Source organism: Telmatherina bonti (assembly GCF_933228915.1).
Source record: "Telmatherina bonti genome assembly, chromosome: 12".
Lineage (NCBI taxonomy): Eukaryota > Metazoa > Chordata > Actinopteri > Atheriniformes > Telmatherinidae > Telmatherina > Telmatherina bonti.
Genome location: NC_136610.1, coordinates 28,987,454 through 29,003,065, shown reverse-complemented (window position 1 = coordinate 29,003,065; position 15,612 = coordinate 28,987,454). Strand labels below are relative to the sequence as shown.

Genomic DNA, 15,612 nt, shown 5'->3' with positions numbered 1-15,612 from the left:
TCAGGAAACTCCTGGTTTCATGCCAAAAAGACAAAATAGACTTAATTGCCTTGTAAATGTTTGAAATGCATCTGTTTAACTGTAGTGCTGGGAAATACAGCACCTTCCTCATACCAAGTCTGCTGGGTCTAGGAGAAACACAGGAACTGTTTGATACACATGACCCCCTGCACGAACACGAAGGCACCTGTAGGCAAAGATTAATGAAAAACTAAGCAGAGAAGCACAATTTGGTTTGCTATGAAAGAGTAACATACTGCCTAAAAACAATGCTTGTAAGTTTGGGTAACATAATAGCAACAGGTGAAGCAACCAACCTAGTGGACTGTATCAGTTGTGTATCTGTAATTCATTACACTTATAAATAATCAAACAGTCATGACTCATTTCAGTTCAGTATAATCTTATTTTAAATCTCTTTTTGGCCATTCTTATCACAGTTACCGAAGCTGTGCTCACAAAGCAAATTCAACAGCTTAAAAGTGGTAGAGAATTCAGAAAGTTTTGTTGCCGAGGCAGGAGACGTTACACCAGTAAACATCTGGTGACAGCTGGGGAAAGACCTCCATTTAAAAACAAAAGAAACTCCCATCCGAGCAAAACTCAGGGAAAGCCTCGGTCAAATGCTGCATCAGAGGAAATGGCTTCAACCGAAAGTAGGGCAACACCTTTACATTATCCTTCTCAAATGGATAACAACTGCAAGATAAAGCTGTAGATAAAGGAAAAAGATGCAAGGCAAGGAAGCTGAGTCATCCAAACATTACAGGAAAAAGCCTGCTTATTTAGGGATGAGTTTATGGACCGTTATCATGAGTTGTGTACATTCCATTTCAGGGGACAATACTCAGATGATACTTTGTCTATCTTGAGTTTCATAGCAAACAAATATGATCTCTTCAGATGAAATGATGTGAGGCAGGTAGAAATTTCTTCATGGGTTGTAAATGGTTGTAAATGTAACTGGAGCTGGAGCTGGGAAGTTAGTGCAACATCGAAGACACCCAAAACACAAAAGGGAGGGATTGCACGTGCACAGTTTTCGTTTTCTCTCTCAACCCACACCAAATGAGACAATATGATAGCACTGCACTGGTATCTTAAGATCAGCGCTCCCTTACACCTACAGTGTAGGTGTAAGAGGGATGGAGTTTCCAGACAGCAGTGGCTGATCAGGTTGCTTTTGTTGGGTGCCGGTAAGCTCCACTCTTAACATTTCCACTCAGAAAACTGAGAAATCATAGTCTGTCGACCCCCTGAAAGATAAGACACCTTGTGGATGAATCATTAGAAATTATTCACGTGTTGTATTAAATCACATTTCAAATCAATTCTCAAACTGTTCTCTTCATGATTGTGACAAATCACACTGGAAATAAAGATGCTCTGAAATATCAAATATGACTTGGTGTAAAGCAAATATATTGTTTAATGAGACCAGAATAGTTTGAAACACGTGAGCGGAAACCAGCGGAGGGGATGGCGAGCAGATCCAGGAAAAGCCATGAAAGTTATGTCTGTTGTGCATCTTATCGCAGCATTTTTACAATAAAGCCTGGTATTTTTAGCACTGGGGGAAACCCAGTTCAGATTTTAGCTGTGTCGCACAAGAAAACGCGTAATAGACATTTGAATATGGTAATAAGTCATTTTGGACTTGTAGATAAATTATACACAAAATCACAACATATCACATAAAGTTATATTATTTTCATTCATTCATTATCCTAATCGCTTAGTCCGATTAAGGGTCGCGGGGAAGCTGGAGCCTATCCCAGCAGTCTTTGGGCGAAAGGCAGGGTACACACTGGACAGCTTGCCAGTCCATCGCAGGGCCACACAGAGACAAACAACACACGGTCACACTCACTCCTATGGGCAATTTAGAGTACCCAATCAACCTAACATGCATGTCTTTGGACGGTGGGAGGAAGCTGGAGTACCCGGAGAGAACCGACACATACACAGAAAGAACATGCAAACTCCTCACAAAAAGGCCACTGTCCAAGCCTATATTATATTATATTATATTATATTATATTATATTATATTATATTTATACTTTAAGTTATATGTTTTCGGGCTGCACGGTGGCGCAGTGGTTAGCACTGTGGCCTCACAGCAAGAAGGTCGCTGGTTTGGTCAGTGGCCTTTCTGTGTGGAGTTTGCATGTTCTCCCCATGTATGCGTGGGTTCTCTCCGGGTACTCCGGCTTCCTCCCACCATCCAAAGACATGCATGTTAGGTTGATTGGTCACTCTAAATTGCCCCTAGGAGTGAGTGTGAGCCTGAGTGTGGTTGTTCGTCTCTCTGTGTGTGGCCCTGCAATGGACTGGCAAGCTGTCCAGGGTGTACCCTGCCTGTTGCCCAAAGCCAGCTGGGATAGGCTCCAGCTTCCCCGCGACCCTGAATTGGAATAAGCGGTTCGGAAAATGAATGAGTTATATGTTTTCTTGTGAGAGGCAGCAGATATCTAAACATTGACAACAGTGTCAAAGAAAAAAAAAAAAGTTCTCCAACAATTTTTTGGGGAAGCAACTAAGGCAAAGTTGACACATTCAAAGGAAAAAACATATGTCACTGGGTAAATTACTCATAAGGAAAAAGATGGGGATATTATTGAGTTCTGATATTCAGTCACCTACATGAGACACCAATAAGGAAATGCTGGGATGGTGAAACACTGTATGAACAAAACACACCCTTTTAGAAACCAGGATGGATGGATGGATGGATTGTAAACAGCAAGTATACAAGACAGTCATATGCTATGGCCTTAACAGTCGGCTCACTCTCAATAACCACCATTATGACAAACGAGTAAAATCCTTTGGAAGAACGGTGCTTTCCTCTTGTAGGGTTTCAGAAACTTCAAAATCAATGAATATAGAAGTTCTTGGTGGATGTGAAGGTCCAGTATCTTGTATAGACTTTTTATACTGGATTTTCCTCTCATTTGTCTTCAACTGGTTATTTAAAGAAAAGGAAAATAAAATCAAACAACTTTGCAATAATTCCTACGAAAGCAAATAACTCTTGAGCCACATTTAGCCATGAAAACATGAACAAATACAAACGCACCAATTCAGAGGGTTAAAACATCAACAGGTGACAAAGAGCTTGAGGTGTAGCTTTAACCCAGACGCACTGGCACGGAAGCAGTGAACAGGTCGGAGCATTCACGCACAACGGAAATTAAATACACGTTTAAAGTTTCTATATTTAACGCTGCATCACCACCTTTCCCCATCCACCCACAGCAAGAGGGACAAACAATGCAGAGATGTCGCAACATCATACTTTTAAAGACTTGAGCCTCTACATATCTATATCTATATATATCTATATATAGATATATATATACTGTGTTGTAGTTGGAGTTTCCATGTGATAATACCAGGGCAAGGTTCTTTTGTTACTTTGCAGTAAGTACCAGTGTTACCAGTGGAATAATGGACTCATTCTCCTGAGTGGAAACAATACCTTTGTCTCTGTATGGTTGTCATTTCATATCATTGATGGGAAAGGAAAACAAAAACAAGGGTATACGCTCTATATGGGAGAAAAGTCCTGGACCATACATGATCTTTTTCACATGAAACTGTGGAATGTATATCTTGTTTCAACCTTCATGAACAAAGAAATTAAACACAATTAATAATGGTTAAATAGTTAAAGGTATAATTTGAAAATAAGCGTATTAAATAAACAGAAATAAGTCATTTTATGCACATTTATTCTTTGAGCCTTTAAGATAAATAAACATTTTAGATTGGGGACCAGAATTTTCCAGCTCATCACATTTCTGGAAACAATTTTGATTTCTATTCTGTGATAATCCAAGTGTTTACTGAAGATCTAAAATTGAAGCTTTAAAACATGTTTCACAAAGACTGAACCCACAGTTTTCCCAATTAAAATGTCTTTTTTCCTAAAAGATATCAGCTCAGTGGAAATCAGACTTTACATATCTCACTGTCAACAGTAAAAACTCCATGTTGCTTTTCCACCCGCAGCAAATTTAAAGAAACGGTTGATAACGTTTATATGAAACACAAGGGTGAGATCATGAGTCTGAAAGGGATTGCTTACCTTTTAACCTTATAAGTTCTAGAAAGTGTTTTGTATATTTTTTCATTTGTCCATTTAAACAAACATGTGATATAAATACACTCAGTATAGTTTACATGGCATGATGCTGAGACAATCTGGAGCCAAAAGATTTGACCTTTCCAACAAGACATTCATTTTCTGCAAAATGCATTTAGGATGAGACCAATGCCTCCTTAAAGTTACAGATATTAATATATAAAAATCTATATTGTGTAAAATATAAACACAGCAAAGTGATTTAGATATGTGAATATCTAATTGCTTGCAAATATCTTGTAGGATACTTTTGATCTCTGCAGTGCAAACAAGCACAGCCCAGCAAGTGTGTTGATACCACCATTACAGGTTTCCATTTTTCACAGTTCACCTAAAGGCACAAAAACAGGGTGAATAAAACTCCAGAGTCACTGTTATGTATTAAAACATTTTATTTTACCCCAGCCAGCTGATGTTATCCACTCTGCCTTCCTCAGAAAGAAGGGATGTTTTAATTAAAGTCATTTTGGGGCATTTTTTTTTTCCTAAAAGCACTTGTTGTGCAGTGAGAAGCAGACAGACTGCTTATTTTCACAAACACAAAAACAAGTTTCAAGAAGAACTTTCAGCTTTTGAATGATTGTAGTTTGATACTTCAATGAGATTGTGGTCAGGATCTCTGAAGTAAAGGGAAGTAATCAGCCCCACAGCCCCTGTCCTCTCCACTGGACCCTCTTCAATCTCAACCCCACAAACCTGCAGAGAGGAAGACATGACATGAAGTCACGCTGAGTATTTCATTGACATATGGTGATTCATTGGACACACAAGATGCAATATTACTTATTCAATTTGGTCTGTAGCTGTGTGAGAAGTACCTTCAGATGCTTGGCTACAGCAGCCAGAGGGGTTTTGGTTATAAGGCAGAGGTCGGCTGAGCCTGCTGTTGGATGCTTGGCTTTTGGTTCAAACTCCTGACCCAGCTGGTGAAGATTAATTTTCTGCTCCCCAAACCCGAGCGCCTGACGATTTCCCTGGAAAAGGAAGGAAGGTATGTGTGCATGGTCAAGCATCTCATAAAAAAAAAAAAAAACACAAAGAAAGACATCAGCTGACTTCCAATGAAAGCCTGCCATCTAGTGGATGTTTTTCTCAAACCAGAAGCACAAGAATAATTCTGTTTTTCTCTTTCACAAGTCTATAATCCACCTAAATTACTACCAATTTTAGAAGCAAGTAATTTATAATCGCCATATTTATTTATATTAAATATACAAAATTTTAATTAATTTTGAATAACATATACCTTGAAAGTGATCACCTCCATTCCTAGAACTGATGTGTAAAAGTTGACTGTGTTTGGCACACTTTTCACCGTCAACACCAAATGATCGAGATGGCTCACTTCAACAGGACAGGTGCTTTTACACCGGACAAGTCCCAGTGCTTGAAGTGAAACAGTCTACAAGAAACAAGATTAGTTATTTCTTTTAAAGGACTGACTAAATGACAAGATAAATAGGACATTAAATGTACTGGTGGATTTTAGAGCAAATAGCGCCACACAGAATGTGAATGTGTGCTGCACGAGAGCACCATGGCTGTCTATTAATTAGCAAATGTGTTGATAAAGGTTGTATATAGTAACATACTACAACATTTCCACAGTAATAATAAATTATTCATTTTTAATAATCAAACTGTCACTTCTTTGCGGTATATGTGTCAGTTTTATAAACCCGAGTAGCAGCGAAGTCTACACGGAAGTCCACACACAAATGTTGCTTTCAGGCCATTACGGACTTTAGAAACTCGGCTGGCAAAACAGTCATGAGGCCTTAATTAAAGTTAACGATACTTACGCCATTTACCATGAAATGTGTCCTGTGGAAATGCAACAAACGAATCCCTGTTGTTCGCAGCGCCATCCTTGCTGGAGTGTCACCATCCGGAACTTCCTTGTTCTGGGTTCACCGAAACAACCACCTTTGCGCCGGACGTTAGTCGTCACCAAGTAGTTATTTCTTTCCCAGTAAGGTTATTAAAGTGACCTATTCTAGCAAGGGTATTACCCTAAGCTATGCTACATATAAGTTTAACATTATTACAACCTGTGAGACATTTAATGAAAACTCTAATTTGTACTGAATGACGGCAGCGAGCCTTAAAAAAGCCTGACAGATGGCAAAGTTTACAACCAGGAATCCTCTGATCAGGCCTGGAAACATCTGGGTGTGACAACTGGACCTATTCCCATGATATTCAAAAACAGAAAATACTTTTAATCAAATAAAATGTTTTTGTATTACTGATGTTTTCCGTTGTACATATATTCATTTAAAAGATTAGCAAATTACTTTATCACAGCATTTGAAGGTGAATTTATGCTTGTTGATATAAACAAAAGGTCCCATTTGGAGAACAAAAACTATCACTTCAACAGGACAGGTGACAACCAATGGAATTGGCCAAATCTGGCCTTTTTTGTTAAAAAGAAAAACATATATTCAAGGACAAAACACACAGAGACACACACACACACAGACAAGACCAAAACAGGAAAGTTATCCAAAAAAAAAAAAAAAAAAAAAAAAAAAGGGCACAACAACATAATAGCTGTTGATCCAAGCACCTGCATGCACCGTTCGATCATTTCACCGCATGGAGACGTACAGAATGCATACCTGTGATCAGTTTTTTCATGGCATAACAACTTGTTTAATTCAGCGGTTAGTTTCATTTAACACCCAGTTAACATACTGCACTGGGTGGGTCACAGAACAAAGCCAAACATCAGCTTGACCTCATAGGGAAGGAACATTTCATTAACGTGTATGGTAAACAACAACAACTTGCATTCAAACTTTTTTCCCCATAAAGGGAGATAATAATTGTGGCTAAGAGATCAAACAGTGAAACAAGAAACATGACAGGATGGCACTATAAGTGATGCCCTTTTCTTCTGTTAGTCAGTGTTCCTGTTCATCAACAATGCTATTAAAACCTACATAACTTCTAAATAAAATGAATTTCAACACATACTGTAAAGGGTAATAACTCGTCATTCAAGATTTTAGCCATAAACAACCATTTTTAACAATAGTATACATTAATATCTTGGTTTGCATTTTCCTACTTTTAACCTTTGCACATATTGCACACTAGTTGGGAGCATTTGCTCATGTCATAGGGCACATTGGGCAAATCTCATGACTTTCAACTAACACTTGGACTGAAAGACAAAGTTTTCGACGTAAATGAAACCTTTGGATAAATAAGCAGCAACTTGCACAGTTGGATGTATTTTTGCTTGTGATGTCAGTAAGTTGTCTCCATTTCAGTTCCTTTAACTCTGCTGATGAAGAAACCTCATGTTGGCAGGGAAAAATATTTGATTCCTGTCCAAGAAAAGTAAATGTCCATTCATGAGTAGGTGAGTAAAAGCAACTATATTTCAATCTCTTACACGATGCCTTTTTATTCAATATCTTTAGGGGAGAAAATTTCAAACAGCAACCCAACATCAATTACAAAACTGAGACGTCCTCATTTCTATTTCTTTCTGAATCCTTAATACAATTAAGAAATGCCAAATTTGCATACAGGTTTCCAAAAGTTAAAAAGATAACTTTGTTTTTATTGTGCCAGTAAAATACTGTGTTTTTCCCCCCCTCAAGAATCTGGAGCACACTGAGAATTTTAATGGTAAATGCCACTGCAGAATAGTGGCCCGTTTCCATCAGGTTAAAGAAAAAGGAAAAAAAAGAAAAATACGGAGTACAAGTTAGAGCGGAAACTGCAAACCAATTAATGCACTCCATCCTTTGGACATCATAATTTCTATGTAACCCTGCGAAGCAAGCAGGTACCAGCATTTAGAAATTTATGGATGCTTTAAGTCACTGCAGCTAACATGAACCAGATCTTCAAGAGAAATGACCCCAAATCCATTCACTGATACAAAGTATGAATCAAATTATCATGTTTACAAGCTTATTTACAGCTAATACTTTGAATTGGTCAAACTAAAAGTTGTGCCTCTACCTAACTTATGGTATGCAAGATACTTGGGATTTGATACAAAAGATTAGATTTCAAGTGCCTGAACTACCTGCCGGTGTGCAGCATTTGTAATCACTGGGTTCATTATGATGTAGAGGTCAGCATGTGTGCATGGCTTGATGCAACGCAACAGCGCACGGTTGCAACAGGTTGATCAACAGCATGCATTGCCTGTGCCCAATCCTGGACAGCGACAGTAAATGTCTAACTAGAAACAGAATAAATCTTGATGTCACAGGATAGAGCATCCCAAATCAAACCTGCAAATTTATGATCAAACTCACCAACAATATGAAGGAAATACATTTCAACAGTGGAGACACATGTTCAGAGTATCGTATATTTTACTTAATTTGAGAGAAAAAAAAGGCTTGCTGTCTATTATGAGTTACACCACACTCTCTCGGTTTGCAGAGACCAGAACAGCCCTGCGGCAGATGGGGCAAGTGGAGTTTTCGGAGAGCCAGCGGTCTATGCAGTGCACGTGGTACTCATGAGAGCAGGGAAGCTTACGTAGCTTGTTCCCCTCTGCATACTCTGTTATGCACACGCTACAGGTCTTCAAGGCGTCACTCTCGCCAAAGTTGCGCATGGAGAGGTTGTCAATCTGTTCTTTGGTCAGTCCCTGAGGCTGGTCGTCATCGTCGTCATTTAGGAGGAAGAAGTGAGCAAGTCGCAGGAAGGGCAGAGAGCTGGGCTCCTCAAGGTTGATAGGTGGTCTAGGTCGAGCTCTGCCACCAGACGCTGGTGGACTATTGGCAAGGCTCTCATCCATATCTGTTTCAACTGTTCTTCCTCTGACTCCAGCAGCAATTGGTTGTTCATCAACATCAGCAGCAGAAGTTTCAGCATTATTTGCATCTGGATTGTTAAGGGTTTCCAAGTCTGCAGGTGTGCTGGTTCCACGGTTTGAATCTGAAGAATCCGAGTCCGAGTCCATGAGGTAGCCGAGCTCACCAAATCCCGTCATGATCTGCCTTATCATTGACTGAAGAGCCATTGAGGTCGCCTCTCCCAAACCTGCGTCAGAGATTCTTCGGATAGGAATCCGAATAGTGCTGACGTAGGTCCTTACGCCAGCACGCTCCGAGCGAGAGAAAGTCCTACGAAATCCACCGCGCTCACTCTCATAAAGAAATGTGTTGTTTGAGTTCTGGGAACGTGAACGGGTACGATTGGCAATGCTGTCTCTTTGCCGATATTCACCTGGACGCACACGGCGCACCTGAAGGTCAAGCATTATTGTCGGTGGACGGCGTCCTGCTCCACTCCCTTCTGCCCCTGGAGTCTCTCCTTCTTGAGATCCAGTGCTTTGGGTCTCTGGGGCTGATTCCGCACCAACCCTTGGTGGCTGAACATCGCTGTCAGCTGTGTTTTGCCTGGAAAGAACATGTTGTCGAGTCCGAGAACTGCCCTCCACTTGAGGTACAGGGGGGCTGTTGGTGGAGGAACTAGGACTTTGAGAGCTGTATGGATATCGAGGATTTGGAAGACCATCAAGTTGATCCAAGTTGAGAGGGGAGCGGCTCCTAGCTAGACGGGCCCTAGTCCTCCGTGGTTCTGGACTACGGCTGCGAGCTCTCCTTTGTCCTCTACGTGGAGAAGGACAAGGCGGGGCTTGTACTGGGAGGGCTGCGGGTGGACTGGGAGGTTCCTCCACAGCCTCTGGTGAAACAACCTCTTCAAGTTCTGGCTCTGGCTCCACAATGACAGCCAGTTCTTCTACAACTGGTTCTTCCATAACATCCGTCTCCATAGGAACCTGTGGTTCAGGATTTGCCACCACCTCGGGACTCTCGGAAGGCTGTTCAGAAGGCTGCTCTGGAGGTTGTTCTGGAGGCTGATCAGAAGGCTGATCAGAAGGCTGATCAGAAGACTGATCAGAAGACTGTTCAGGAGGTTCCTGTTCCCCTTCAGCTGCTGCCTGCTGTTCAGCCAGATTACGGTTCACACTAATTTCCAGGCTGAAGCGAAAATCACCACTGTTTGGGTTGGTCTGGCTTACGGCCCTCCACGACTGGTTGCCACGATGACCTGTTCTGGTTGTATTGCCTGTGCGTCGGACCGTGTTGAGCCAGTCTAAAAGGCTATCCCCACCAGCAGGATCCTCAGAACTCTCTGGTTGTTCTGGAAAAAAAAGACGTAATAAAAAATGGACACACATTGACTTTAACAAGACACGCAGGTTAAAAGTTAAGAGAAAAACAAACAAATAATAAACTTACCAACTGGATCTTCACTACTCTCAGCAGTAGGGTTGTTATTCTGTTGATCTAGACCATCTTTGATTTGTTGAAGTCTGTTAAAGAGTTCATCTTCTGTCACCTCCCCTGGAAGACATATGACGAAACTTTTTTAAGACAAGGCAGATAAACTTTTGTCAATAAACTAAACTTTCCTGTGTTTAGTTCACTCGTTTTTCTCTAAGCTACCTGGAAGAGAGACATTGCCGGTGGCTGGGAAAAAATAACTTTACTCCATAAAAACTTAATTCACATTGATAAACAAAAAAATAAGTTGACTGCAAGACAAATGACATACACCCAAATATGTTGCTGTAATGGAGTTATTGTCAAAATGAAAGAATACACACACACACACACACACACACACACAAAAAAGCCATTGTGTTGCATTTTGATGTGAACCATTTTCTTTGGACACAGCAACAGGACAACACCAATAAACTGTCAACTTACCAGGGCATGCCACTGTCTATTAAATGCCCTCTCATCTGAAGATGCTCCAACTTTAAATTCTCTTCTAGCTGCCCAGGGAAAGAGTTTAGTTATCCTTGACTGATGTTCCCTTTTGAGTATATCCAGGAATGCAAGATGGGCGAGAACTACCCATAGTTCAGTAACAAAAAGAAATAAAACATAATATAAAAATTTGACTAAGGTTTGGGTCAATATATTTAGCTCAATGATATGATACATGTCAAAACCTTGTCTCTAAATGTGCCATGACTATTTTGTAGACTATTCCTTGACTATTAAAGCTGGGGTAAGATCCAAAGCTTTTTTCTTACCTCCGCCAAGGAGGTGACGTTTTTACCGGCGTTTTTCTGTTGGTTTTCAAGATAACGCAAAAAGTTATGGATGGATTTTAATTCAATTTTTGTGAGTTGTTGGAAATGTGAAAAGGAAGAACAGGTTTACAGGTGGTGAGTCGGATCACCGTTTGAATCCAGGAACTTTTTAAATGCTGTGACGGAGGAAACATAAATAACATAAGAAATTAACAACTTCAATTCGGCCCGAACGTTTTGATTGGTCAGAGTTTTTTCAGATTTACAGTAAACTGAGGGGGTCTCACTATGTTTCTTATTGTTCACAATTTAATAATGTACAGACCACTATCAGGATGAGGAACAATTTCACCCAGAGTAAAGATATAAAATTCTCTGAGCAAGATAACTACCCCAGCTTTAAAAACAACATTAAATCATAAAACTTTGCACAACCAGTTGAAACATGTCAACATAACCACAATTCTTAAGGCCAATGTCAGCTAGAAGTACTCAACCAGCGAGTCAGATCACACCGAACAACTTTTCTCAACAGATGGCCAACCACTAGTTCAGCATTGAGAACAAGAATGTAAGCAAATAGATGGAGCATACCTAACCTATAGAGCAAGACACATGGTGTGCTACCCCTGGTGGCTTCACTTAAAAAAAGAAAGAAATTATTCACCCTAAAGTTAGCAGCTGCTTCCAATAATGTGCAAAAATGTCATTTAAATGAGACACATGTACGGAGAAAAAGTAGGAATACTACTAATACACTACTAGATGGTGATTTCACCTTTAAAAAAAATGCTTCAAAAAGCTCTATAGATAAATATAAACACATATTTTAAGTTTAGTGAAAACTTATACCAATAGTGAATGTTAACCTACATTTCAAATTACTCGATTAAAATGTCACAAGATAAATTTTGTATGTATTATTATTTTTATCTGTCTCCAGCCAAGCTCTTTTTGGAAGAAAAGCTTAGAATTTGGCATGAAGAGGGATAGAAGATTAAGGATATTGAGAATTTTCACAGTATAAAATATTTTTAATAAGGCTATGATAAAGTATTGAATTACCTGGATTGCCCAACAGATTGTTGTCTCTCATAAGGCGATAGTCCTCATCACTGAGGTTGTTGACAAACTGGTAGAAGGCCTCCTCTCTGTCCAGGCGATCAAGCTGCCTTCTGCGCTGTGACTCTGGCTGGTCACTGCCGCCCTGTTCAACACTGTCAGACCCTTCCATTGACTCTGAAGGGATGGAGGAGGTCAACGGGATATCTTCCAACTTTCAACAAGATCCAGTTGCTGCAGATTAGGATTATTGAAGAATGTTTTTAGAATCAAGGCAATACAGTCTCTCATATGACACCTTTAAATACACTTAGATACAGATTGCAGGAAGGTATGTTAGTAGACAGCTAGTGAACAGAAAAATATCAAAGAAACATCAAAACACCAAATCAAATAAACATTTTCAATGTGGGAAGTTAGCATAGACATAGCTAAAGTTAGCTCTGCACACGTCAAATGGTTACAAAGCAAACTAGCACGTTAGCATTGCCACAAACGCAACACTAGCAAGCAAAGGGCTCTGCTTTGTAATAAGCACAGCGTGTAGTTTTATCAAGATAAATAGACAATAAACGTCGGATTAATAGCTGTAAATTAAGTAATTACTCTAATAATTAGTGTGTTTTTAAGTCCGATTGCGAGCCTGTATGTTGGTCAAAGTCGAGATAAAAACAAAATGGCATCGTTTAGCTTAGCTTACGTTACCTAGCTACATATTAGCATTGTGAAACGTCGCTAACGCTGACAATTACAATAGCTGTATGGGTAAATAATGTTATACCCGGGCACATAGGAAATATTTGAGTGGTTAATAAAATAGTTATTTTGATATATGTTGGTTATTTCATTTTCCACCTAACAGACGTACATAAGATGTAAAAACCATTAACTTATGACACGCTAAGCTGGTTAGCCAGTGAGCTACTTAACTTGGATGCAAACGGGATATCTAATCTCAGCTAACTGTAGCTTCCCCAGTGTTTCCTTACTTACATCAACGTGATATTTTTATTTTTATCATTTAGTGACATTATGAAGCACAACATTACTTGAATAATATTGATTGTTTGATGTTTCCAGGCATCTTAGCAATGCTACTTATACCATTACATGAACATTAAGCTACTATTAGCATTATTGCAAGCCAACGACGTCAACCAGTGACGTTCACAGACAGTACCAAACTGGAGTGAACAAGCTAAAATTGGCTAGGTAGTTAGAATAAAGATAATCAAAAGGAATGTGTTAACTGTCATTGAATTTCTAATACATTACCTTCTCGACGATGTTATTAACAGTATAAGGGAGGACACAGTTGTCTGTTTGGGTTGTTTTCAGAGAAGGATTGACGGTTTGGCTGAGTGCGATCTTAGGATTCCATTTTCTTTCTTGTAGGAAGCCTGTAATGATCTTCCGGAAACGGAGTTCATGACCGATTTTCCCTGACGCTATTCTTCCAGGTGTGCATGGACGTTGTGTTTTCCGTTTGAGTTTACGTCTGTCACTTGCAGCAACTGAGACAAATTTGTTTAAATACACAAAATGTATAAAACACACATATATATATATATTCACTTTTACTCATACAGTGTATGCATTAACGTGGTATGACACAAGAGTCTGCCTGAAAGACTGAGCGTAGGGAAAATATTTAATGATATAAGCGGCAGAGAAAGGATGTTTGTTTTGAACGTGGGTGCTGTTCGGCAGTTGTAGCGGCGCGGTGTGGTTGCAAATGCAAATATTCACAGTTTCTGTGTGATTCAGTGAGGGGACAAAACAGCTGCAGTTTGACTTTAAAAGCCATGCGGGGTACGTGGCTGCCATTATTAAGAAGACAAGTGTTTTTCTCGTTATCCTCTACTTTAATGCGCAACACAGTAACATTTACAAATTTACCCTTGTTCTTAAACCTTTGCAATAAAATCTGAATATAAATTAATAAGCAAGTTTATTTTGTACTGAATCCACATTTCCTTTTTTAATGTTACCAACTACCAATACTCAACAGAAATAAATTTTAAAAAATTTAAGGTTTTATGTATTTTTATAGGATAAATTAAAATTACGAGAAGAATTAATATATTTATTTTTAATGAACAATGACAAAAAGCTGCCCACAAATTTACTCTGCTGTGTAGGTTACAATGTGGAAGGAATGACTAAGAAGCAAAACTTGACTTACAGACCAAAAATACCATCTTCTTGTATGTTTTCTTGAGTCTTTCAAAGATGAAATTACAATTACAATTTGTAAAAGCATGACCCATCATTGTGAATTGTATTCTAGAGTAGGATGGCCTTCGTTGTCCATCAGGAGAATGGGGCATTGGTATATTTTTATTTATTAAGGCCATGCTTGGGCTGCTGCCATCCTAAATCTGTGAATTAATCACACAGATGTGTTGATTCTTATTTTTTGTGATCGAGCGATCATTTGATGCTTTCTGTTCCATTTGCACGCACAGAACTGGGAAAAGGGGCCTTTGTGTACTCCGCTCCATCTATGTGGAACTTTTTGCAAAGAGACTGGAAATTGTCCCAACTTATTTCTTTGAACGGTTTTAAGTCCAGAGTGAGAGATTTTGAGATGTCCTGCTTTAGTTGTAATTGCTTTTAATTATTTGTTCTGTTTAAGTGGTAACATGTAAATAGCCTGTAACTCTTGCTGCCTCTTGGCCAGGACTCCCTTGAGAAAGAGGTTCTTAACCTCAATGGGACTTTCCTGGTGAAATAAAGGTTAAATTTAAAAAAAAAAAAAAAAGATAAATAAAAAGATGAAGACCAGACCAAACCAATACCAGTCACTTCTCCATCAAGGGCTCATATATAGGTTCCATTTCCCTTTTTTATCCATTTCAGGGTTTTGGGGCTGTTGAAGCCAATCCCATTAGACTAATTTCAAATAATAATTTATCTGACATGCATATTTTAAACTGTGAAACAAGTCAGAGAGCAGAAAAAGGGTTAAAGACTAGATGTGAACTGGCAACCACCTTGCTGTGAGAGACTGTTCAAACCACCATGTCATCATGCTGCCTGATTAAGGGCTCATCTTTGGGAAATATCCCTCTTCCATCAGTTAATGCTACAGTAGAGTATTGAACAGCTCCTGCAACCTTTTGAAATGGCTTAAGCTGTTGTTCTAAAGCACAAACAGGATTACCTTTGAGGTTGTACAAAATCATTTCAGTGGATTGAACACATCAGATTAGTCTGCAAAGCCATGTATCAGAAAAAAAAAATCTGTTTTAATTGAACAAATCTGCCACCATCTTTAGGATATGTCAAATAATTATGTTGTTTTTAAGTTCTTGATTTTAAACCATTTTTTAAACTTGCAAACATTTCAAATTAGACGTAATAAA

General features: G+C 39.2%; 2 protein-coding genes across 3 annotated transcripts; both read right to left on the bottom strand.

Annotated features, from left to right (window-relative positions):
- Positions 1-4,701: 4,701 nt before the first annotated feature.
- On the bottom strand, positions 4,702-6,034 carry glod5 (glyoxalase domain containing 5; the record flags this gene model as incomplete). 2 transcript variants are annotated; one of them, XM_079250329.1, is made up of 4 exons in its annotated part: positions 5,952-6,034; positions 5,396-5,551; positions 4,968-5,123; positions 4,702-4,845 (listed from the first exon to the last, which is right to left on the bottom strand). In XM_079250329.1, exons 1-4 carry the CDS (start codon positions 6,015-6,017, stop codon positions 4,702-4,704), a joined length of 522 nt encoding a protein of 173 aa, XP_079106455.1. In that variant the 5' UTR covers positions 6,018-6,034. The 2 variants fall into 2 exon arrangements, with proteins under 2 accessions (XP_079106455.1, XP_079106456.1); XM_079250330.1 differs by having other exon boundaries at positions 5,961-6,022.
- Positions 6,035-6,796: 762 nt separating this feature from the next.
- rlim (ring finger protein, LIM domain interacting) lies at positions 6,797-13,650 on the bottom strand. Its single transcript, XM_079249523.1, has 4 exons — positions 13,520-13,650; positions 12,248-12,478; positions 10,377-10,481; positions 6,797-10,278 (listed from the first exon to the last, which is right to left on the bottom strand). Exons 2-4 carry the CDS (start codon positions 12,414-12,416, stop codon positions 8,540-8,542), a joined length of 2,013 nt encoding a protein of 670 aa, XP_079105649.1. The 5' UTR covers positions 12,417-12,478; positions 13,520-13,650; the 3' UTR covers positions 6,797-8,539.
- Between the last annotated feature and the right edge of the window lie 1,962 nt (positions 13,651-15,612).